Source organism: Artemia franciscana, chromosome 12 (assembly GCF_032884065.1).
Source record: "Artemia franciscana chromosome 12, ASM3288406v1, whole genome shotgun sequence".
Lineage (NCBI taxonomy): Eukaryota > Metazoa > Arthropoda > Branchiopoda > Anostraca > Artemiidae > Artemia > Artemia franciscana.
The window spans coordinates 27,944,860-27,970,800 of NC_088874.1; the positions used below are offsets into that span (position 1 = coordinate 27,944,860).

A 25,941-nucleotide genomic window follows, 5' to 3' on the forward strand; every position below is an offset into this window, starting at 1 on the left:
ACCAATATCTCTCTTTTCAATATTTTCTTAATTGGTATCCTGAAGACTTTACAATCACTTAAAAGAGCATCACCAAATAGGAACACTCATTTAGTGAGCAAACAACCCCCTCCTCCATGAGTATAAACTTTGGTAGTAATCATAGTTTTAAAGATTTAATTCTCTCAGGACAGACCAAAGCCTGCATTATTCATTATTCACAATGTTTCAATCCAAAGGATACGCAAAAAAAACTTTCAAAACAGGTGGGAAACATTAAAAGAAGAGTAAACTAGACCTACGTTGCCTGAGCAACGTGAAGTGTTGCGGCAACCTTTGTCCGGCTTCGCCGGCTAAAGTGTTGCGAGAGCAACACTTTGGTTTTGTTTCTTCGCTATTGATCAGTAATCAGATGATCAAAGGCCATTCCTCAGCGTTGAAAAAAAAACAAAATAGTATCAAAAGAAGGGACTAAATTGACTTTGCAGCCAGTTGAACTTTATCCTTTTCAATCGTAGACATCGTGACGAATGAAAACTTGGAACAATATCTTATATAATCTAGTTGGTATTATAAAGATATCCGTAACTTTTAAGGATCAAATTATCATAGATGACACTTTATTAATTATTACGAAACTGCCTCGTTGTTTTACGGAATCGTTTGTAGCCGTTGCGTAAACACTTAATTCTAGGTTACAGTGAGTATGGGTAGGCTACACCAACTAGAAAAAGGTATAAACCCCTTTTCGCTAAAGATGATTGTAGCCTAACAGACGATTATTACTTACGAGTCCCCTACATGTCTTACTTACCAACACTGGAACCAAATTGGTCTTATCATCAAATACACCGGAAACAAATAATAGGTACATCAACTCGCAAAAGTTGCAGACCCCTCATTGCAACTAGCAAAAGTTGCAAACCCCTCATCGCTGAAGATGATTGTAGCCTAACAGCCGATTATTACTTACAAGTCCCCTACATGTCTTACCACTGGAACCAAATTGGTCTTACCATCAAATACAACGGAAACAAAAAATAGGTACACCAACTAGTAAGAGTTGCGAACCCCTCATTGCCGAGGATGATTATGAGCTAACAGCCGACTGCTGCTTACAACTCCCCTATATGTCTCACAATTGGTATCGGCCTATTTTTGGTTTCAGTGTGCACCTTACTACTGAAGTTGTCAACCCCTTTAAACTTTCAAACTGGTATATCTCATGAAGGAATTTTTGTACAAAAAAATGGATGACATATACTTTAATCAGCTCATCAAAAGCTATCGACTGCCGTCGAAAAAAAATCTATCTGTCTTAGTTCAAAAGTTGACTTTTTTGCCGTAGGCCAACTTTCTAACGTCTTTACTTAGAAAGGAGCAAAGGATAAACTATAATTTCTTTAGCAATGAGAGAACTTTTAAAGTTTAAGAGGCACATCTGATACCATTTCTCTACCGCAATCCCAAGTGCGAAAAACCGAATGATAAACTCAGCCGAAATCACGGCAGCACTTTCGGACCCGTGGGAAAATGCCGCTTTTTTTCTTCTCTAAATTTTTCTATTTATCACTCAAAGAAGATATATTGGCTGTGGGGCAGGGTAACTGTCCCATGTATTTAACACTTATAGATTTTAGTCCATCTTCAATTTGAAACTGGTGCCTGCCTGCTTGCCTGCTAGAACGGAGCTTTCCACTCGAAAGCAGAAACATGGTTTGATGAAACGGAAGCTTGGCTGCATAACTTCAGATAGTCCTCTCTGACATAGGCTATACAACTCCTCTTCACTTCACACACTATAGGCTCTGGCTCAAGGACAAGCAAAAACCATCCTTTTTGGCCCCAGGCAAGAGTTCTACGAAGCTTTCCAAAATGTAAAGTCATATTCATCAATCCGGCCTAAGGTCCATACTTTCCGTAAAAACCGCAGAGGTTAGACCCTTACCACTTTCTAGGAATAAGCTGAAATCGGGGTGCTAGGAACAAAAAAAAAAAAAAAACACGACAAAACCAACGTGTTGCTCTCGCAACACAAATAGACTTCAAATGGGTGTTAACTCAACCAGGCATACACATACCGACTTACTTTCGACGATTATTAAGATTTCCAAAGTTAGAAAATAAAGCTTTCGGTCTTTTAAATGTATGGATAGAAAAATGTTCCTCATTTCTTTATTATCTGAATTGGTGTCCAAAAGACAATATAACCACTTGAAAAGAACTTCACATAATAAGAACACTCACTTAATTAGCAGAAAACCCACCTCCTCTCAGGGCATAAACCTTGGTGATAATCACAATTTTTAAGATTTAATTCTCTCAGGACAGACCAAAACCTGCATTAATCATTATTCACAATGTTTCAGGCCAAACTTTCAAAAACGGTGGGAAAACACTAAAAGAAGAATAAAATAGACTTAATAGGGGTTTTAATACAACCATGCATACAAATGTACTTATTTGGGGGGGAGTCATATATAAAGGAAAAGACAAGTTAAAACAAATGAAAAAAGAAAAATCAATCAAGAAATGTACAAAAATATTTCACGAATCAATAAATCAAAAGGATAAGCAAAGAAAATTGGCAAGAAATTATAAAAAGAATAAAATAGACTTTACACAGACATACATATACTGGATTCTTTTTTTTTTGGGGGGGGGGTCATAGAAAAAGGGAACGAACAAACTAAAACAAAACCGCTGAAGAAGAAAACGAAATATATTCATAGAAAAAATGAATCCAGTATATGTGAACTGATAAAAATATAAAAGAACAGCAAAATAAAGAAGCAGAGTACAATAGGATTCAGCAAGATTACAGAAATTGTTATTGTAAAAAATGAACTAGTACTTTTTCTATGAATGCGTTGTTACATGATTATTAAGATTTAATTTAGAAGAATATCCTATCTTGCATTATCACACTTAAACGGTTTCTCACCAGTGTGTACTCTTAGGTGCTGAATCAAATTGCTTGACTCAGAAAAAGTTTTCTCACATACATTACATTTAAACGGTTTCGCACCAGTGTATACTTTTTAGTGCCCAATCAAATTGCTTGAATCAAAAAAAAAAATTTCTCACAGACCTCACATTTAAATGATTTCTCACCAGTATGTATTCTTCGGTGCTGAATCAAACTGCTTAACCGAGAAAATGTTTTCTCACATATATCACACTTAAAGGGTTTCTCCCCCACTGCGTATTCTTTGGTGCTGAATCAAAATGCTTGACTGAGAAAAGCTCTTGTCACATACATCACAAATATATTGTTTTATCTTTACATGTGTTTTTATCCGCCATTTTAATGTTTTCAGTTTTTATTACACAAGGAACTATTCAAATACATCTTGTGATCGTCCAGGTTTTTTGCTTCGGAATCCAATTCGAATGAATTGAAACAAACATATGTAGAATGATTCTGTGTCACAACTAGTGATGTACTTCCCTGTAGTTCTAACTCAGACGCGCTTGGTGAAAAATGACTATGTATAACTAAATGTTGACTCACATCGCTAATACATTCACACAAATAAATAGGACATCTTCTTGTCTCTTCCATTTGGTGTTCCATAATGTGAACAACAAAATTTTTGTAATCCCTAAATATTGCAGGGCAATGTCATATTCCATAGGTGAAAGTTCATCACAGACGGTTTCTATGTGAAGATCTAACATAAAAAACGATTTTTCGGCTTTTGCAAAGAAGGAGCAAAGCCAAATACCAGCAGTTAATTCTTCAACAGCCTTCTCTGTCAGCTTCTTCACCTTAACGATTAGTTTTGGGCCAAAGAGTTTTGGTCGACCCATGCCATTAGAACTGCACATAGTAGAATGCTATAGTAAAAAAAATGATTTTATTAAAATTAAATAAGGTAAAACGACTCGATAATTAGACATCATAACAATAACAAATTGAAGGTGAACATTCTATAACTGTTACCTGTTTGAGATCTTCACCGCCTATCACTTTCAAATGAAACAAAAATGAAAGAACGAAACTTGAAAGTAGTTTCACTTCATAGAAGAATTAAAATAATAATATAAAAAATCTTATCAGCTTTAAAACTTGAGTCATACGGGATTTTTAAAAAATGATTCTTTTTTTACCCTTTTCCTCTAGTTGAAGTTATATTAAACGTGTATTGTAATTTTACTTTGACAACTAATTGAACAAGAACTTTCCATAAATCGGATCTACCAGATCTTGACGGGTAGGGGAGTTCAAGCCTCCCTGTGGGTTTCCTACTCAGAAGAGTTTAAGAGAAAAGCTCGTGACATTGGACTTCCTCAAGGGGCTGTTCTAAGTCCACTTCTCTTCTCAGTTTATTGTCATGATATAAGCCTGGAAAATTTTGTTGGAGCAAAGCTCTTTCTGTATGCTGATGATATTGCTATTGCTGTTGTGGGGAGAGACCCTTTATGCTTACAAGCAGCCTCCCAAAAAGCTGTAGATATTCTATCAATTCAGGCAAATTATACAACTATGGTTTTCTCAAGCCATAAGTCAGCTAGTGTTTTCCACAAAATGCATAACCTAGCTGTTTTCAAACCGGTGGTGAGCCTGAATGGACAAGAGATTGTAGTTGCAGAACATGCAAGCTTTCTGGGAGTTGTATTTGACAAAAAAAATGACAAGGAAATCCTATCAGGATGGTAGTCTCAAACAAGGACAAAACTTCATTAATACTCTATGCCATGGAAGAAGAGGAGCCCCCACAGTCTTTGCCTCAACTATTGTCGAGTCAGTGGTGCTCTCTAAGATAGGCTATGGATCATTTATATATGGATCTGCTAAGAAATGTCTCTTGAAGATACTTGACACTGCCCTCCTTGCAATCTTACGAAGAACCCTTGGTTGCCTAAAATCAATTCCCGCTGCAACTATGTACTGTGAGGATCCAGTTTCTTCGCTCCGGAAGAAAATATCTCCTTGCAAGAAATTTTGCAAAGAAAATAAGATTCAAGATCCACATTATCTACAGAGGAATCAATAGCCACCACAACCCTGATATCCACTTTGAACTAACATAGATGCCCTCTTTTCAGAGATTCCTTTGCCTCCCTGGCATGGAAAAATTCATGGAGAATGGCAGGCTGACTGTTAATTTGGATGCTGATTCTCCTAGAGCATTGCAAAAAAGGGCCTTCCCCAAGCAATAATGAAAATTATATAGCTGGGAAAGTTAGCAGAATAGCAGGACTATATCCAACTTTACACAGATGGCTCAAAGACAGAAAAAAAAATGCATTTTTTTAGTAGTTATACCCTCTTCGAGCGTGTCTCTTTCCTACCGTTTACCTCCTAACCTGACAATTTTCTCTGCGAAGCTTATTGCAATTAAGTTTTCTCTTCAAGCCATGTCAAGCCAACAGAGATCATACATCAGGAGTATATTGTCTACACTGATTCAGTGTCAGCTTCGAATTACATTTCACACCATTAACATCAACCAAGAAATGTCACCATTGAGATTGAAAATTTGGTTATACAACTAGCAAGAAAGGGTATATCAGTTGTATTTATATGGGTTCCAGCACACTGTGGTATAACAGGAAATGAACTAGCAGACAAGGCTGCAACACAAGGGTCTCAACTGGGTCTGATCACTCAAACTCCTATTACTGGTGCTGAATCAGTTCAAAAATTTTGGAGGAAGAAGAGGCTTGGACCCATTCTTCCCATACCCAGCTCCTAGATCTCTATGATTATAGGAAGCTATAAAAAATATACCCCACATCTCGCATCATTTTAACTTCCCTCTTCCCTCTTACATGTAACCATGAAAAGACAAAATCAACAATATTCCATTTGGAAATAGCCCCATCCCTCAACTTGGACACATAAGGAGTGTATGAAGACATACATCACATCATCTTCAACAGTAGAAAATATGAAAAAGAAAGGGAAATACAAAGAAATTGCTATGAAAAGACATTTAAGGCATGCAAAATGTGTTCCGCTCTGGGAAATCACGCGTCTCCTCCTTGGACTAGACGACTAAGCACAAACCTTTAGATTTATTAAGACTACTGTTTTGGTTTATTTTCTATAAGATTTTTTTCTCACCCCTATAAGAGTTCATTTTAGAGTTACAAAATTTAACATTTTATTCCTTTTATTTGCTTTTATATTATCTATATCTTGAGCTTAGATTTTTATTGTTGGAAGTATGTGACAACAATGACGTAACTCCATTATTTTATTTGTGTTATATTTGTGTTTTAATTACCGTCTGACAAAGCACAGCTGGATTACTCTCATTTCTGTTTTTCAACGCAGGCAATTGCGGCAGATTAATAACCACCTACTAATAGCAATATAAGAGATAAATGACCTATTGATCGAACGCGTCAAACCCCAAAGAACAACAACATGAGCTTTAAAATTTGAACAGGATTAAATTACAAAACGATAGGTTTTAAAGAATAATTTCCTTTTCCACTCCTCTCCCCTAGTTGAACTTATGTTAAACTTGTTTATAATTTTACTTCGAAAACTAATTGAACAACAACGTTCCATAAATTAGAATGGCCATTGTATCAACAAACTCAAAGACAGCAGAAACTAATTATGTAGTTCTAAAAATGGATATCTACAAGGAAAACTTCCCCCCTTTCCCCCTGATTCTTGAACATACTTATATTTAAACTAAATTGATGTTGAGCTTTCGTTCTTAGCCTACAAACCTTTTTAATAGACCGAAATGTTTTAGTTTTTCGGGTTAATGATTTTCACTTATTTAGAAATTCCTTTAAGGGGGCAATTTTTTTTAGCATTGCTATCACCATGATGATAGAGGTCTAGAAGACCATAAAAAAAGACAATGGCTTTAGGAAATACGCATATTTTCTTTAGCTCTTTCTGGATTGTAAATTTTTGACGCTTAACTTTTTTAAAATCACAATTACACCAGGAACCTAACATGGTTTTACTTGGTGAATTCAATCCTGACCCTTAAACTTAGTTTTTAAAATTGGTAGCTCAATTTTGTCACAGACCTTTTGAAATATAATCCATGGCTTCTATTCTGGTTAAATAAAAGCTGTCTTTAACTTACGCCACTTCCCACTCTTCAAAATTTCACTTACTTTGAAAACAGTTTACTCATCTCTGGAATAATGAAATTCAATTAACAAACGTAAAAATTTGGATGGGGGCTTCTAGGAGAGTGTACTTTTTTCTCAATTATTAAACTTTGATTAACATAACTATAATTTCAAATCTAAATGTATCAAGGTGAAGTTTACTTATACCCATATTAACAGATAATTAAGCCTGAATTGGGGTGCATCTATCAAGACCAGAAGAAGTGAAAACTGTAATCTGGATTTTTACATTGGTCAACATAATTTTGGCAGGCGTAACTCTTTGATTGGTTTAAAGTACCATGGACGGTTTAAAAAAAAGCCCTTAGTCCTATTTTAGGTATATTCGTAACTGAAACCTCATTTTTAATATTTTTATTTAGATTGGTTCAAAATTATGAAGTTTTTCGGTGAGTACCACATTTTCATAAGTATCACCTTGAACTGTGAAAATAAATAAGCAAAATTACTTAATTAAATTCGACAACGAGTAAAATTTTAATAATTAAAACTGATCCCTGGCACTCCCCTTGTATCCCTGACTACCGAGGGGGAATAAGAGTATTGTATTTTCATTTCGTATTTATTGATGAATAAATCTTTGAACTCTGAAATCTTGCACACTTTTTTTTGTTATTTATCGTTTAACCTATTCTTTGCTCCTTAACTGTCATTGTTAGTAAGGTGTCATGATTCTTTATCAAAATTGTTCTATAGTTAATGTCTTTCTTTCCCAATACATGAAAATTGACGCCCACCTTAAATAATAAATAAACCAAAATATCAAAATTTTACAAATATTTACAGCCTCTTGGCACTAAGCCCGACTTATCAGTTTCTTTTGAATTCTCAATTTTTCAAATTGATTTCAATCCTTTTCTTAGGAGCAAACGCATCCTAGGGGTCCGTAAATGAAACTGGGACACCCTCTCCCGGGGACCGTAAATACAGGTAGAGAAGGAAGAAGGCCCCTCTGATGTATTACTCAGCAGGGCCCACCGGAGTAGGATACGTCCAGTGAGTTACATATCTTCTCCCAGCAATGGGTTAAATTGCATTTTGACACAGAACACTATCGTGGGAAGATTCTGTACAGGACAACTGCGGTAGGGCGTAACATCCAGATCTATGGACAAAGGCCTCAGCAGAGGGCTGCCTTAACCATGTCGGGTTACCCACAAGACTTGGGATATTGGGGTCAATACTATTCTCATTTGAGAAGTGGCGCCATTCGAGGAATTATATCCTAGTAAACGACAAAGCATTCGCACGTGATTCTGACTAATGGATACTTGTTATTGACTTCGTCTGTTTTGGTGAGTTGTATTCACAACTAACATTATTGATTACGCTATTACAAACCAGACTTATCCTTACATGGTATATCAGACAAATACTGACTTGATGAAAATAAAAAATTTTGCTATATAAGAGAATAATATTAATTTGGTTAAAGTAGGAAATAAGGCTTTTCGTATTTCCGCATTAATCATCAGCGTATTCTATGTCCTGGAAAGTTATTCTTTCGTATTAAAGCTATATAGAGGCTAGTTTCGCATTAAATCTCGAGTTAAGCAGGGTTGTGTTCTATCCCCGTTTATATGAATTATTTTCATGGAATTTGTCTTAAAAAGCACATGAAAGGCAATGGGAGAACACGGAATAAAATGGGGAAGTATAACTTTCAAGGACATAGACTATGCTGATGATTTAAATAACCTAGATAAAAGTGTAATAAAAAAAATAAACTTTTAGAGGTTTTCCGAGTTCGGGAGCTAGAATAGGTTTGAAAATTAATGTTAAGAAGACTAAGTCATTAACGCTAAGAATAAGTGAAAAAACGGGAACTTTGTTTAACGAAAAAATCAATCAAGTGGTCAGCTTCACTTACCTTGGAACTATTATTAGTGAAGACCGTGGATTCTTTGGAGATGTTAAAATTTGAATAACCAAGTCTCAGGGTGCTTTTACACAGTTGAAAAAAGTTTGAAACAACAGGACGAAATATCTTCGAACCAGTGTTTAAAGTGAAAAAGCTGACAGAGAAGGCTATTGAAGAATTAACTGCTTGTATTTGGCGTTGCGCCTTGTCTGAAAAAGTTTGGAACAATAGGAAGGAATGTCTTCGAACCAGCAGTGAAGGTGAAGAACCTGACAGAGAAGGCTATTGAAGAATTAACTGCTGGTATTTGGCGTTGCCCCTCATGTGCAAAAGTAGAAAAATCATTTTTTATATTAGATCTTCACATAGACACCGGCTGTGAAGAACTTTCACCAATGGAATGTGACATTTACCCTGCAATATTTAGGGATTACAGAAATTTTGTTGTTCACATTATGGAACACCAAATGGGAGAGACAAGAAGATGTCCTATTTATTTGTGTGAATGTATTGGCGATGTGAGTCAACATTTAGTTATACGTGGTCATTTTTCACCAAGCGCGTCTGAGTTAGAACTACAGGGAAGTACATCACTAGTTGTGACATAGAATCATTCTACAAATGTTTGTTTCAATTCATTCGAAATAGATTCCGAAGCAAAAAACCTGGACAATCACAAGATATATTTGAATAGTTCCTTGCATAGTAAAAAAACAGAAAACATTAAAAAGACGGATAAAGACACATATAAAGATAAAGCAGTATATCTGTGATGTATGTGACAAGACCTTTTCTCAGTCAAGCATTTTGATTCAGCACCAAAGAATACACAGTGGGGAGAAACCCTTTAAGTGTGATATATGTGAGAAAACATTTTCTCGGTCAAGCAGTTTGATTCAGCACCAAAGAATACATACTGGTGAGAAACCGTTTAAATGTGAGGTCTGTGAGAAAAGTTTTTTTGATTCAAGCAACTTGATTGGGCACCAAAAAGTATACACTGAGGCGAAACCGTTTAAATGTAATGTATGTGAAAAAACTTTTTCTGAGTCAAGCAGTTTGATTCAGCACCCAAGAATACATACTGGGGAGAAACCGTTTAAACGTGATGTCTCGATATAATAACTAAGGCTCAGGGTGTTTTTTCACAGTTGAAAAAACTTTGGAACAATAGGAAGAAATGTCTTTGAACCAAGATTAGAATATTGGAAGCTATGATGATGACAGTGGTCAAATATGGATCTGAAGTATGGGTGAGCCAAAAAACAGAGGAAGATTTGCTAGATGTTTTCAAGAGAAATCGCCTGCATGCCAGCCAAATACCAGCAATTATTTCTTCAATAGCCTTCTCTGTCAACTTCTTCCCCTTCACAATTGGTTTTGGGCCAAAGAGTTTTGGTCGATCCATGCCATCAGAACTGCACACAGTAGAATGAACTATTTCTAAAGTAAGAAAAAAAGATTTTATTAAAATTAAATAAGGTGAAAACGACTCTATAATTAGACATCATAGCAATAACAAATGAAAGGTGAACATTCTATAACTGTTACCTGTTTGGGATCTACACTGCCTGTCACTTTCGAATGAAACAAAAATGAAAGAACGAAACTTGAAGCTAGTTTCACTTCATAGAAGAATTAAAACAATAATATGAAAAATCTCATCAGCTTTAAAACTTGAAAGTCATACGGGATTAAAAAAACAATTATAGGTTTTAACGAATAATTTCCTTTTTTGCCCCTCTCCCCTAATTGAACTTATATTAGACTTGTGTTACAATTTTACTTTGAAAACTAATTGAACAAGAACTTTCCAGTAGAATAACTAAGGCTCAGGGTGTTTTTTTCACAGTTGAAGAAAATTTTGAACAATTGACAGAATGTCTTCGAACCAAAATTAGAATATTGGAAGTTACAACGATGACAGTGGTCAAATATGGTTCAGAAGTATGGGCGCTCCGAAGAACGGAAGAAGATTTGCTAGAAGTTTTCCAGAGAAATTGCCTATGGATAGTTTTGGGCACCCGACTGATTGATTATATTTCAAACGATAGGCTTACGAAAAGTGTGGGAAATCCTGCTTAAAATGTTTTTTAAGTGTCACATATAATGTGACACTTTAAAACATTTTTTGTAATGCTCATTTCTTTATTCAGACATTCCTTATGGTCACTATCCCTTTGTCAAGTAAATATAATAAAATTCGGTATTTCTTGCATCTCTGCCAGTTTTGGTAGGGTAATTTCTCAGCAGGACTTTTGGGCTAGAAAGTCATTAACTCATGTTTTTAATTCTGTAGCTCTTCCTCAAGCTCTTTTATAATTAGCATGGCTACCATATTTTAGTTCTTCTAATCGTTCAAATATTGGAATAAAAACTTTTTGGAAATTTTTTATATTGACTTTCAAAATTTCATTCTACGTCATCAGTGATAAAACAATATGGGATGAACGATCCCATTGTGATAAAGAAAAAGAAGCAACAAAAATATAATTTATCAGGGCAATCGATTCCCTATAGCCCAACTCTGGAATTTCAAAATTATTGAAACTAGAATATTTTTTTCTGCTTTATTCAGTTAGTGTTATTTTCATAATTTCTAATATATCCATTTTTTCAGATTTGCTGCTTGTTGATGTTAAAATTTACGATGTTATCAATGAAATGTAATTAAGAATTCATAACGAAATAGGTTTGTTTATATTGGCCTGTATTCATATTTGTTTGTTGTTTATATTTATATGGTCAGTTTGTTTATTTTTCTTTTTCTTTATACTCTCCACTTTATGAGGTTAATAAAATGCTCGAATTTGAATTATGTTGTGTTGCTCATATTGCTTGATATATATATTGATGTTATGCTTGTAAAATTTACAAAATCATTATGTTTGACAAAATATTTCCTTTTTCAAATTAAGTTGGCAACACTACTAATTTCAATTATACCTCCGTCATTGCTGTCCAGATTATGAGAGTCTGATTCTGACGTTAAATTAGTTATTCTGGATGCAGCGCCCACAGGTAGTTCAGTTGATGCTGAGATGATAAGAGTAGAAATAGAATGTTCTCTGATCATTTCAGTTTCAATTGGTGAAGTATCTCCAGCTTTAATTTTTGAGTTTTATGTTTGGTAATTACAAATAAACACAAGATTCGAATTGTCCCCCTTTTTGATTGCCCTTCCAAAGCCCAACAGCGGCCACTACTCATTGGTGTAAAAGGCGAGGTTGTCGTTAGAAGCGGACTCCATTATGAGTTTAATGAATGACCACCTTTCCATGCCTTATACCTGACTATTTTAGAAAATGATGGGAATTACGCTGTTTAACTTAAGCAGTACTTCAGCGGGATGTGGGGGGTAATGGAAGATAAGTACTTAAGTTGGGTTGGATGATGCGTGAATTGGGTAATTTCCCTTTTCAAACTAATTTTAAACGCTATTATTTTCAAATATACCTTCGTCATTGTAATCCAGATCCTGGGAGTCTAACACAGCTGTTAAATTGGATATTCTGGATGCAAAACTCAAAGGTTGCTGTTGATGCTCACGTGATACAGAAGAAATACAAGTTCCTCCGATCGTTTCGATATCGTCTAGTGAAGCATATGCAACTTCTATAACAAAAACAAATAAAGAGATAGCGAAATATGATCAAATATTCTCAATAATCAGTACCAAGACATAAAAAAACAGAAAACAAATGTGAAAAATAGCCCAAAATATAAAAATTGAACTAAGTCCAGCGTGATAATTTGATAAACAGAATTTTCACAAATTGAAATTTTATTTGTAGATTAAATTGGGGCACTGAATAGAGTGCGGGATTTGAAGCTTTGAATATGTGTTTGTAAGTCTAAAATCCTTCCAGTAGCTAACACAGAAACCTTAGGCTTTAGTAGCTTCTTAATTTACTTCAGAGCCGTTTGTTCACAGAAAAGTTAAATTTTTTCAGCAATTAAAACCCACTCGCCCTTGTTATATTTGAGCTAGGGTCTTCATCCTAAAACTTGATACGTGTCATGGTCTTAAGTCTCTTTGGTTCAATTTCCATCCAGATCCATTACTCCTGTCGCAAGTTACTCTGAATTAAACGAAAAACTTGTCTTTAGCAGGTAAAGCCCCCTTCCTCTTGTTCTATTTGAGCTAGGGTCTCCATCTTAAATCTTGATGTGTCTCATCGTCCTTGGCATCTATGGTTCAATTTAGATCCAAATGCGGCCGGCGGTTCTCCCACTATACTCGATTGCACAGACGGACGGACAGATTTTGCGACGTCTTAGGTAGTAGCCATGTTGGCTCATTGGATCCCAAAAAAGGAAAGAATAGCATATCATCATCCAGGCATCAGTACCTATTTGAATGGTGGAAAAAATCCATCAAGATAGGTTTCCGTATAGGAGATCCGTCTGTCCGTTCTCCCGTCTATGCAATCGACCATAGCGGGAGAGCCACCGGTCGGATTTGGACTACAATTGAACTATTTCGATTTAAATTTAGCTTAATTAGGGCGATGGGAAGAGGGCTTTATGTGTTAAAAAAATAGGAGTTTTTCATTTAATTCAGTGTAACTTGCGAATGGAGGGATGAATTTCGACGAAAATTTAATGAAGATGCCTAAGAGTATCATAAGCATTAATTTCTGGGACGGAGACCATAGCTTATTTAGGGCGAAGGGGAGGGGGCTTTAAGTGGTAAAAAAAAGTTGAATTTTTTGTTTAACTCAGTTTAACTTGCAAATGAAGTAATTGATCTCAATGATAATTAAGCCAAAGATGCCAAAAACCATAAGATACATGATGTTTGGAGATGAAGATCCTAGAGATTAGGAGGCCCTGGAGATTAGGGTGAGGGGGAAGGTGCTTTAAGTGCTAGAAAAAAGTGAGTTTTCATTTAATTCACTAGCGAGTGGAGTGATGGATCTCAATGAAAATAGAAGCAAAGATTCCTAAGACCAAGAAAGGCATCAATTTTTTAGATGAAAATCCTAGCACAAATAGAACGAGGGGGAGTGGGTTTTAAGTGCTGGAAAAATTCGAGCTTTTTTGTTGAATTCAGTATAACTTGTGAATGGAACGACGGATCCAAATGAAAGCTAGACTAAAGATGCCTAGGATCAGAGCTTATATCCAGCTCTGATATCACAAACCCTATCTCAAATAGGGTGAGGGGGTTTCAAGTTTAAGGAAGTTGAATTTCCCTTCAATTTAGTTGGGCCTATAACTAATTCCATCCATGGCTTGCCCAAAGCCTGGAAACAACCCTTTTCCAAAATGAGCCATATTAAAGCCAACAAATTACTTGTTTTTATTCCTTTTTTCTGAGGAGATTTCTGACAAAGTCTCATGGTTTTTGCCACATCATGGTGTGAAAACTACTGCTAGGAATACATAAGGTGCAACTTCTGAAAACTTTGGCAGTTGGACCAACCATATGAAATGCGTCTGAATCAGCGGGCTTGCTGCAGGCACGTGATTTTATAATATATGTTTGTAGGGAGTTTTACCAACCATCTGAATTGACTACGCGGCATGCGGCTTGCTTGAGTGAAAACCAGCCAATGGATGTAGATGTCATACATTTTCATAGCGCGTCTGAAATTTAACTTGTATACTGGAGGCAATTTCCTTGTAAAGGCGTCGAGGGCGAGACATGTCGTCAAAGTATGAATCAAGACTTCATTTTCATAGTGTTCCTTTCGTTCAGCAAGCTGACAGCCAGCGACCTTCAGCTAGCTGCCGAAAGTGTGGATTTTTGCTGCTCCTTTTTATTGAGCTTTGATTGCTCTTATTAAAAATGTCTACAGCTGACTCACTTGACTCCTTACTTTTAAAATTGATGTTTGTTGCTGCTCGGTTTTTTACTTATTGAATCAGAGAATGAACTACTTTATTACCTTTTATCTGTTTTAAAGCCAATCCGAAATTTGTTTTTCTATTCACCCCATTTTTTAACCCTTCCCACGCGTTTCAGAATAACCCAGTTTTTTCAATCGCGCCAGATGTGACTGAACACTAATTGCCAGAAGTTCAACTCTACGTACACTGTGTTAATCCTGTCTTGTGATCTGTCTGTTCAAATCAGGAGTTTTTTTTACAGCACTTAATTGTTTTGATAGTCTTTTCCTTTCAAGCCGTTGCGTTGAAAATCGGGTCAGTTTATTTTTTGGACTGCGTTGGGTGCATACCAGTCAAACCAGGGAAACAGTTAAAAGCGATGAAATGAAAATTCTGGTTCTTGATTAAGATTTCCAGGAGAGGAATGAAGGGGGCATTTTACAGGCAAGGGAACCCCAATACTTTTCTAAATGTGAACATGAATTTCCAAAAAATGATTATGCCAGTAAAAAATACGAAAATTTGAGTAACGATACTTTTTACAAGTAAACTTTTTAGGAGACATGGAGACTTCTAGAAGAGAAAAATATTGGTCTTTCAAAGCATCTATACTTATGCTTAATATATAATACGAATTAAACTTTAAACTAGGGCCCAGAAACTTGTGTTGTAGCTGGTTCAACTACTTCATGAATGAATATTCTCAGAAATACGATGTTTCTTTTTCTCTTCCTTTTCCTACAAGATTAGGCTATGAAGGTTCAAATCAGCGAATATTTATTTTGAACAAAATTTGGTGCTTGTTAATTATTCAAAACACACTCAAGAATTTTGCTATGTAAGATCTCAGAAAAATAGAGTTATACTGTCTGAATTTGGAGACGATTAGATCAAGCTCAGAGGAAAAACTACATGGTAAGTATACTTCAGAAGTAACATAACCTTCCACTTTCTTCTCTTGGTACCAACACGTGGAGAGTGCTACCCTAATTTGCCTACACCACCTGATTATGCCCCTGCCATTGCTGCATTAAAGGAGAGTGGCTTACCAGTCTGTAGAAAAATGTCATGTTCCATAATTTTATATTATGAAATATCTTCAAAAAAAATTTTCTACCCCAATACTATGATAAGACAAGAGCCAAGAGCTCATATGGCTCTTGTGACGAGGCAAGAACAGCTAAGAGCCAAGAGATCATATGGCATGAGCTCTAACAAAATTCTATGAGTCGATAGATTGATTTAAAAGGAAAATAAGAGGCTCAATGCCGGTCAGGATTTAAAATAAGAGCTCTGAGTCACGATGTGCTTCTAGAAATCAAAATTCAATAAGATCCGATCACCCACTCGTAAGTTATCAATACCTCATTTTTTCTAATTTTTCCTCTCCCTTTAGCCCCCAGATGGTCGAACTTGGGAAAACGACTTTATCAAGTTAATTCGTGCAGCTCCCTGACACCTCTACCAATTTTCATCGTCCTAGCACGTCCAGAAGCACCAAACTCGCCAAATCACTGAACCCCTCCCCCAAAGAGAGTGAATCTAGTATGGTTTCGTCAATCACGTATCAAGAATATTTGCTTATTCTATCCACCAAGCTTCATCCCGATTCCTCCACTCCAAGATTCCCGCTCCAAGATTTCCAAAGATGTTTCCAAGATTTCCCGCTCCAACTCCCCCCAATGTCAAAAGATTTCCAGAATCTTTTCCAAGATTTCCCGCTCCAACTCCCCCCAATGTCAAAAGATATGGTCAGGATTTGAAATAAGAGCTCTGAGACATGAATTGCTTCTAAATATCAAATTTCATTAAGATCCGATCACCTATTTGTAAGATAAAAATACCCCAATTTTCACGTTTTCCAAGAATTCCCCCCTCCAACTCCCCCAATGTCACAGATTCTGGTTGGAATTTAAAATTAGAGCTTTAAAGCACAAGATCCTTCTAAATATCAAATTTCATTAAGCTCTGGTCACCCTTTCGTAAGTTAAAAAATACCTCAATTTTCAAAATTATCCCCCCCTCCAACTCCACCAAAGAGAGCAGATCCGGTCCGGTTATATCAGTCACGTATCTTCGACAGGTTTTTATTCTTCCCGTCCAGTTTCATCCTGATCTCACCACTTAAAGTATTTTCTAAGATTTTCGGTCCCCCAACTGCCCCCCCCCCCAATTACGCAGGATCCGCCTGAGATTTAAAATAAGAGATCTGAGTTACGAGGTCCTTCTAAATATGAAGTTTCATGAAGATCCGATCACTCCTTCGTAGGCTAAGTTAATAATACGAATTTTTTTCTAATTTTTCAGAATTACCCCCCCCCCCCCCCAATAGAGCGGATCCGTTCCAATTATGTAAATCACGTATCTAAGACTTCTGCTTATTTTTCCCACCAAGTTTCATCGACCCAATCCTTCGCATGAAAATGCTCGAAACGTTGGATGGTCACGACGGGATCGTAAATCCGAAATCTGAGCCACACAGCAGAAGCTGGGTTGCGATGGTACGTGATACACGCTCAGTCGACACGCTGGCTGCAGCTGTTACTAGCTCCATTCCAAACGTTGAAACCAAAGTAATTGATAAAAAGCCTTTAGCTGTTGTCCGTGAAATACCCCACAACTATTCAAGAGCTGATTTAGAGGCCTCAGTAGAGGGACTTATTAATGCTAATCAAATCGGCGATTCTCGCACTTTTCGCATCGAGTTTATCGACAAAACCGCTCTGAACGCGGTACTGCAGTCGGGAATCCGTATTGGGAACGAAATTTTTCGCACTAAGCCCTTTCAATCTATTCCGCGTCGATGCTTTCGCTGTCAAAGTACTGATCACCTGATTGGAGCTTGTTCCCACTCACCAGCACATCCCAAGTGTTCCAGATGTTCTGGCCCTCATGTGAATTCCAAGGAAACCCCTTGACAAGCGTCACCAAAATGTGCAAAATGCACTATGGAAAACGTAAGTTTTAGTCTGAAAAGCAAATTTCTCCGATCGGCTCTCAACAACGCAAATAAATGAATGCTCAAACTCCGTTAAGCTTTGTGTCCCTTAATATTAATGGTACAAAAGACAAGGATCTACTGATTAGTGAGCTGCTTGAAAATGATACTATGTTTCTACAGGAGCACCTTCTCTCTAAAGTGAATGTTGATAGCCTAAAGCGTTTTCGGACCCATTATACCTTCTTGAGAGCCGTCCAGAAAACCCATGGAAGACCATCGGGAGGTCTGGCCATCTATTTCAGACACAAGACTCAGCTGATATTATTGCAAAGTGACGCTAACATCTTAGCGATAAAATGTGGTAATACCACATTTATAAACATTTATTTCCCCTGTGATAAAAAGACTGCGTAGTCATCGTCTAGTTTTTCACAAGCATGTAATCGCCAACGAACACTACTTAGTGACCTTTCAAAACAAAATACAAAATGGGTTCTCGCCGGCGACAAGAACACTGACTTATTATCTAATTCTGACCGATCTGAAATCTTTCTCGATTCACTACCCGGAGGATTCCATCTTGCAGATAAAGATCTTCTATTTACTTATATTCACTATCGTGGTGGTCTTACTTCCAACCTTGATAATGAAATTGTGTCAGATTCAACTTTACTTTCATCTAAGATTTCCAGTCTCCCCCAACTGCCCCCACCCCCAATTACGCTGGATCCGGTTGAGATTTAACTAAGAGATCTGAGTTACGAGGTCCTTCTAAATATGAAGTATCATGAAGATCCGATCACTCCTTCGTAAGTTAAAAATAAGTCATTTCTTCTAATTTTTCAGAATAACCCCCCCCTTAACTACCCCAAAGAGAGCGAATCCATTCCGGTTATGTCAATCATATATCTAGGACTTGTGCTTATTTTCCCCACCGAGTTTCATCCCAATCCCTCCACTCTAAGTGTTTTCCAAGTTTTAGGTTTACCCCTCCCAACTCCCCCTCAATGTCACCATATCCGGTCGGGATTTAAAGTAAGAGCTCTGAGAAACGATATCCTTCTAAATATCAAATTTCATTGAGATCCGATCACCCGTTCGTAAGTTAAAAATACCGCATTTTTTTTAATTTTTCAGAATTAACCCCCCCCCCCTAACTATCCAAAAGAGAGCGGATCCGTTCCGGTTATGTCAATCATGTATCTAGGACTTGTGCTTATTTTTTCAACTAAGTTTCATCCCAATCCCTCCACTCTAAGTTTTTTCACAGATTTTAGGTTTCCCCCTCCCAACTCCCCCCCCCCCAATATCACCAGATCCGGTCAGGATTTAAAGTAACAGCTCTGAGACACGATATCCTTCCAAACATCAAATTTCATTAAGATCTGATCAACCGTTTGTAAGTTAAAAATGCTTCAATTTTTCTATTTTTTCCGAATTAACGGGTGTTTGTTGAAAAATGTTATGAAGCACAACTTGTTATTAGATGTCTTGAATAAATAACAGAAGGCTAAAACAAACTGATGTGACTCGTCTCAAGGTTCTTTCACAACAGAAGGGGGAAGTAAAACATTAGCAAAAATTTATGTACAATATCTAAAAAGTCTGCGGGAAGATAAGAGATTTTAAAACACCTTGTTATTTTATTATCAAACAGTTCGTGATAACAGACATTGTAAGTAAGGAGCGACCCGGCTCAATAGTAACCGAAACTCTAAATAACAGAATTTTGACATCGATAGATATATTCAAAGAATTGACTACTCTGATTTCAAATATATATATATATATATATATATATATATATATATATATATATATATATATATATATATATATATATATATATATATGTTTCATTAAGTTTAGATCTATCCATCAAAGGTTACAAACCAGAGAAAATTTGCCCAATTTTCGAAAAAAAGGGAAAATACCCCTTAAAATCATAGAATCTTAATGAAAATGACACCAGATTCAGCATATAAGAGAATTATACCGTAGAGGTTTCAAGCTCCTATCAGCAAAACGTGGAATTTTTTTTGCCTGAAGAAAGATCACAGATGAGTGTTTTTTTTTTTTTTTTTTTTTTATTGTATCGACCCATTGGTCGTAGAATATCAGAGGAGAGCTCATTCAAAAGGAAATTAAAAGTTCTAGTGCCATTCTTGAGTAACCAAAAAGATTGGATGGCAACTAGGCCCCCTCCTACGCCTTTAAAAATGACAAGTATCGTCAAAAACTAGATGGGGTTGGCGTTTTTCTGTCAACAATAGGGCCAGTTTCCACTTCTAGCAATTTAAACATATCTATTCAAGGTTTTAGTAACGGTAATTCCATGAAATCTTTTTTTTTTCCTGTTGAGAAAAGGTCGTATCTCAGAAAGTATAGGGAAAATCTTATTTTGCCATTGGATTCGTCGTCGATATAAGAGAAAATCTACTCTTCTTGAAAAATGCCATTTTTCGTTAAGAGTAGATTTTATTATTTTCCTTAGGGAGGAAGAAATTTTTGTACTTGTGAGTTTTTGGATTTTGGATTAAAAAAATATTGGGAAAAAATGGCGTGAACGAGAAAGAATTTGATATTTCGCAAGACTTTTAGAGACATTGTTTTCATATGTTTGCAGAAAGACAGACTTTCGTAGGCCAATCTCGTTGCAATCAGACCAATACATTTAACAGTTTCATGAGAAGATGGCAATATAGTTTTGGCATGGATGGTGAAATTCAATCTGTTCCTAATATTTAGTCTGAGATCTTTTTCTTCAGATATTGTAAAAAGAAGATCACCTTGGAGGCTGCCAGTGTTGATTATGTTTGCCAAAGTCAAGCACATAATATTCCCTAATATTGCAGGCAAGGAGCTATGTAGCAACCAAATTTCCAAGAATGTCATGGTCAATATGGACAGATCACGGATCAGAAGCTGGAGCAGCTTTAATTAATAATTTACAATGGCTAACATAAAGTGTGACAAGATATAATAGAAGAAATGGCACATCATTTCTAAAGAAATTGATGGCAGTTAATTTCCAAGCCATTGGCATGCACTGATGGTATTTTGAAAGTTTTTAAAGACACTTGGTTTCATGAGGCAAGTGGATGTTATAGTCTAATTTTGTTTGGAGCACTTGCAACCAATATTAGCAGCCTAGGCTAAATAAAGCTGAAATAAAACAATAAGCTGCTAATATGGGTCTTAAATCCCCCCCCCCCGCAGAATATTATGACTGCCACATGTCTTAAAAAACAGATAGGGCCTAGGCAACATGGGCTTCCTCCCTTAAAAGCAATTTGATAAATTAAAAACAATGGTAGGATAATTGTTTCTTGAAACAAGTTGCTGTTGTATTTTTCAAAAGGGGAAACTTAAGACTAATATTACCAGCCTTTTTCTTTTATTTTTTATACCCTATATAGGTGTTTGGAACAGATAAAACTGAAAACCTTGGTAGTCAATATCTTTCCTTTAGCCTATATTGTCCGTCCGTGGCCGAGTGGTTAACGCGCCGAACTCACAAGCGAAGGTTCGCTGGTTCGAATCTCGGTGGTGCCGACCGTTTGGTTTAGGACGAGGGTTAGTGGCGTTTCCCCGTAAGACAAGCCAAAAGTCCACCCAGCTTCAAATGGGTACCTAGAGAAATCTAGGGAAAAGCACGGGAAAGCGTCGGATGGCTTGCCCCCAACCACGCATTGCACCCCGGCCGAGGGCTGAGAATCAGGAGATCGGCACCTGCGCTACGCGAACCCTAATCGGTTTGCATGCGAAAGTTTGCTTTGCTTGTTTGCTATATTGTTACAGAGAATTGTAGACTAATTAAAAAGAATCCCACCTTGTTTAAATGTATCAAATACAAGATGTTAGACAAGAATGATGCGATTGGTCTAGTGTTGTCACCACAAATTGTAAGCATAGAGAACTTGCCTATCAGAGAAAAAGTATATAAACTCTGTAATATTATTGAAAGTTTGGGAATCATGCAAACAAATAGCCCAAACGATTACCCCAAAGGATTTACCAACTAGAATCAATAGCAGAACAGGAAGATCAGTGACCATAGGGTCAGCTTCATTATTTCACTCCAAAAGTTGCAGTAATCAGTGATAAGGAATCTTCCCAATATAGTGATCATTTTCCCATTTTGGTAGAGATTTCTCTAGATAATAGTACATACGCAAATTATGAAGAACCTAGTAAAGTTAAGTTAAAGAAAATTAACTGGGAAGCTTTTAAGAATAAATTACAAGAAACAGACGTTGAGTCACAAGTGAACTGTTATGAAGATGTCAATGGGAAAATAGAGACATTTCAAAATTCACTCCTAGCAATTGCATAAGAACTGACTCTAAATAGTGAGAGAGTTCCTAGTCACTGTAAACTGAGTTTTCAGTGGAACAATGAATGTACAATTGCAAAGAAACATTTGTTAGAGACAAGAAGAAGGTACAGGCAATTCCCAAACTTTCTAATGTGTCAAAGACAATATGCAGCCTTTGGGTGTCAAACAGGGGAAGCAAAGAAAGATTTGTATTGAGAAATTCTGGAGAAGTTACATTTTAGACAACCTGCAAGTAGAGTTTATAAAACAGTGGAAAAACTGATTTCAGGGAAGAAATAGGATAATGGTAACCCACCCTGGATTGTTAATAGAGAGGAGCTAGTGGATAAGCCAATTTGTAGAAATATTTGGAAAATTTTTGTTTACCTGAAACAGTCAATCATTCCATAGAGAAAATTTAATTCTTGCTCTGGATTTATTAAATTTTAAAATGGATAACCAATATCTGGTAAGAAAAAAAAAATTAATCCCAGATTTGAAAATTTAACCAAGAATAAATTACCCTTTTCATAGAGTCTTTTTGATTCCTTTAAAAACTGCCAATTGAAATTATAATTCTTACAACAACTTAAGATTATTTATGACTACAGCACTACAGTTACTTTTCTGTGCATCAAGTGGTATACCACTTGTGGTATGTAATGGGACATGTCCCAGTACCATGGGTGGTCATTAAAAAAAAATCATAACAAAAAAACCTTGAAGATCCCACTCTGAAATTTTCACCAGTTGTTTGAAACAATAAGAGCTTTGTATGAATAAAAGCACATAAAATTCTGTTTGGACAAACTGACCCAGTTGAGGGTTACTAGATTACATTTGCTCATATTTGTCTGGTTAATAAAAATAACTATTTCTAGATTTATAGCTATTATTTGGTATTTTACTTTTGTTTCTAGGTGCAATAGGAGTCGAGATACAGCAGTTTAACTGTTGGCTGGTTGGCATAAATCAGGCAGTTTGGGGCAATGTTCAATTACCCATATCTTGGACACCAGTCAAACAAAACACCTATAATTTCAAGTTTGGGAGTTTCTCATATGGGCTATCGCTATTCATCAAAATCGAAGATGATAAAGCAGGGCCACTGTGTTGAACTGACACAGAATCCCCCTTACTGATACTTTGTCAAACATAGTCATATATTTCAAAATAATGTTCAATCTAAATAAAAGGATTATCTATATTTTTCAAAACATTAATGTCATTATTCCCAAAAAGCAAGCCTGTCTAATAGTTACCATGTAATAAGAGACAAAGTGCTGTGTTAAAAACTTCTGATGGCAACACACAATATCTCAAAGTGATGACTGGCAAAAAGCAAGACTGAATTGTCACCTTTTCTCTTCAGCCTAGTCAAAGACATCTAAGTCAGGGGAATTAAAATCAAATCTGAATTGCAAGAAAGCCTCTCCAGGATGTCAATTTTGCCAACTATGTTTGCACATAACTCCCCCCTCCCCAAAAGAGTTCATAAATGCCATAGTTTAACCCAAAGAGACAGGCAAAACTGTCAGAATTTTCTGAACAAACTCTGAAAGAAAGCAGAACAATCTGAATTACATATCTACATTACAGAGTCTAAAACTATGTAAATGAGGAAATTCACCCACGGGAATCCAACTAAGAGATAAAGGCAAAAAACATGACAAACTTCAAGTGCTTAGGCAGTACAGTAGCTTCCCATTGTGACTAAAAAAAAAAAAAAAAAAAAAAAAAAAAAAAAAAAAAAAAAAAAAAAAAAAAAAAAAAAAAACAATCCATCAGAATAGCCAAAGCAGTATTTCAGATTTTAACCAATCTGAAAATCAACAGTATACTCACAGAACTTGAAGCCCCAACTGTTACTGAGCAAAGGTTTTTTTTTCTGTTCTCAGTTGATCAATAGAATGCACAAAGCTAATTGCAGAACAAGAGAAACTCTGTTTGAAAATAACTGTCTTTGCTGGATTATCTAGTGAGATCGTGTCAGCAATGACAAGATCTGTACTTACACATAACAAAAAAATTGGCTCTGTGGTTGGGCAATGAGGATGCCATTACCTTGGACATATTCTTTGTCTGCGAGATAAACAATGCTAATCCACTGGGAGGAGTATTTGAGAGGTAGTGCTATAGCACTGCCTATGGTTGCAATTTTTTCTCCCAGAGGTACTTCATATGGAAGGGATTGTTATATAAAATTCACAGGGGGCTCATTTGATTGAAGATTGGGAGTTCTAGTGCCACTAGTAAGAGTCAAAAGTGATTGGAGGAAAACTAGCCATCCTAACCATGTTGTTTTCCCCCAAATATATCAGATCTAGCCTCCTTGTGTCCTTTTTTCAAAAACTCATCTGACAAACATTTTGAGATAATCATTTTGTTAAAACTACTTTGCACATCAGAAAAATAAAACTTCTGGGTTAACACAGTTCACACCAGAATAGCCCTAGCCAACACAGTGCTCCTCCACAGGCTGGAGCATTTAAACAAGGAATGCCAGTTTTCAGGAAAACAAAATACACTCATGCATAGAAAAACACTGTATCAGATGCAAAAACATATCTAATATTTCATAAAAATATTTTAGCTAATTCTTAGAAATGAAAATTATAGAAAATTTCATGGACAGCATCTTTGAAAGAGATGGAAATAAATTTTGTTTATATATCTTCACATAAGGGTAAAATTATTATAGCTGTGCCAGCTAGAACAAACTTATAATTAACCTTTACTTTATGCCAAGGAAATTAAAAAACTTTAGATGGACTAAAGCTAAAAATAAATCTTCTTTCTGTTGCTCACCCTCTCTTGCCAGCTGATTAAATTAAACAGATTACACATTTAATTTGCCTATTAACTAGGTGATGGAACAAATTTCAACCCTAGAGGTAGAATCCGAGAAGCAATATTAAAAAGAACTAGTCATGTTGATATTAAGGTTGACTTATTATAATGTATCTTTTAATCATAAGTAATACACCTCTGATTTGTAAAACAATATTTTACTTGTAATATGTAACATAAGGTAGTTTATTTCTATTCCTTTTTAGGCCTAATAGTATCATACATTTCTTTCCATTTTTGAAAACCATTTTTATAAGTTATACTGCATGTCTCTTCTTCAGCACATATTTTAACACTAACACAAACCATTTTCCTCACAAAAAGGGAAGACTGAGAAATGATTATCCTATTCATATTAATACAAAGGATGCAAGATATTAGAGTCCTGTCTTTAAAAGACAAAATATTTATTACTCCTACCCTGATACATGATATGCAATTCTGTAGAAGCAGCAAAGGCAAAACAAGAGGAAGTAGGATGTGACCAAAAACCATCTTTAGAACTGGGCTATAACATATTTATAGTCATTTCAATAACATGGTTTGAAGTCCCCCCAAGAAAAAGTAAATACTAATTACTCAAAAACATTTAAATATAATTTATTGGGTCCTCTGCTGTATTGATCCAACCAATCCCAATTTGATAAAAACACATATATTTCGACATTTAGTCAAAATTTAAGATTATTTAACTTAATCATGACATACCAGTACTGGTAAAATTCTAGTTTAGTGACTTCTTACTACCTTGAAAAGGGGTTAGGTTAGAAAAATGAAACTTTCAGGGATGGGTCTACAGGCTAAAGTATATCCCAGGAAGGTATTTTAAAGTACCCACATCTACTCATTCCCCCTCTACAGGGCCCTGAAATTTGCCTACATTCTTTAGTTCTGAAAATGCAATTTCTATTATTTGAGTAGAATTCTGAGCCCTATTTAATAAAAAAAAAGTTTTTTTTAACTGAAAATAAGGAGCAACATTAAAACTTAAAACGAACAGAAATTACCCCGTATATGAAAGGGGCTGCTCCTTCTTCAACGCCC

The 25,941-nt window shown here is 36.0% G+C and overlaps 1 protein-coding gene across 2 annotated transcripts; it reads right to left on the reverse strand.

Moving 5' to 3' along the window:
* Positions 1 to 142: 142 nt before the first annotated feature.
* Positions 143 to 25,941, reverse strand: LOC136033944 (uncharacterized). Of its 2 annotated transcripts, none has more exons than XR_010619065.1 (5): positions 25,905 to 25,941; positions 12,410 to 12,568; positions 8,963 to 10,396; positions 2,024 to 3,819; positions 143 to 277 (listed from the first exon to the last, which is right to left on the reverse strand). XR_010619065.1 is itself a non-coding variant. In XM_065714965.1 (5 exons), exons 1-3 carry the CDS (start codon positions 25,325 to 25,327, stop codon positions 10,086 to 10,088), a joined length of 480 nt encoding a protein of 159 aa, XP_065571037.1. In that variant the 5' UTR covers positions 25,328 to 25,342; the 3' UTR covers positions 143 to 277; positions 2,024 to 3,819; positions 8,963 to 10,085. The 2 variants fall into 2 exon arrangements, 1 of the variants encoding a protein (XP_065571037.1); XM_065714965.1 differs by lacking the exon at positions 25,905 to 25,941 and adding an exon at positions 25,318 to 25,342.

What these genes read in the sequence shown, in the direction of transcription:
- LOC136033944 (XM_065714965.1), bottom strand. An exon ending in TCTGGATTACAATGACGAAG is followed by an intron (nt 10,397 to 12,409) that starts GTATATTTGAAA and finishes TTCTTACTTTAG; the next exon opens with AAATAGTTCATTCTACTGTG.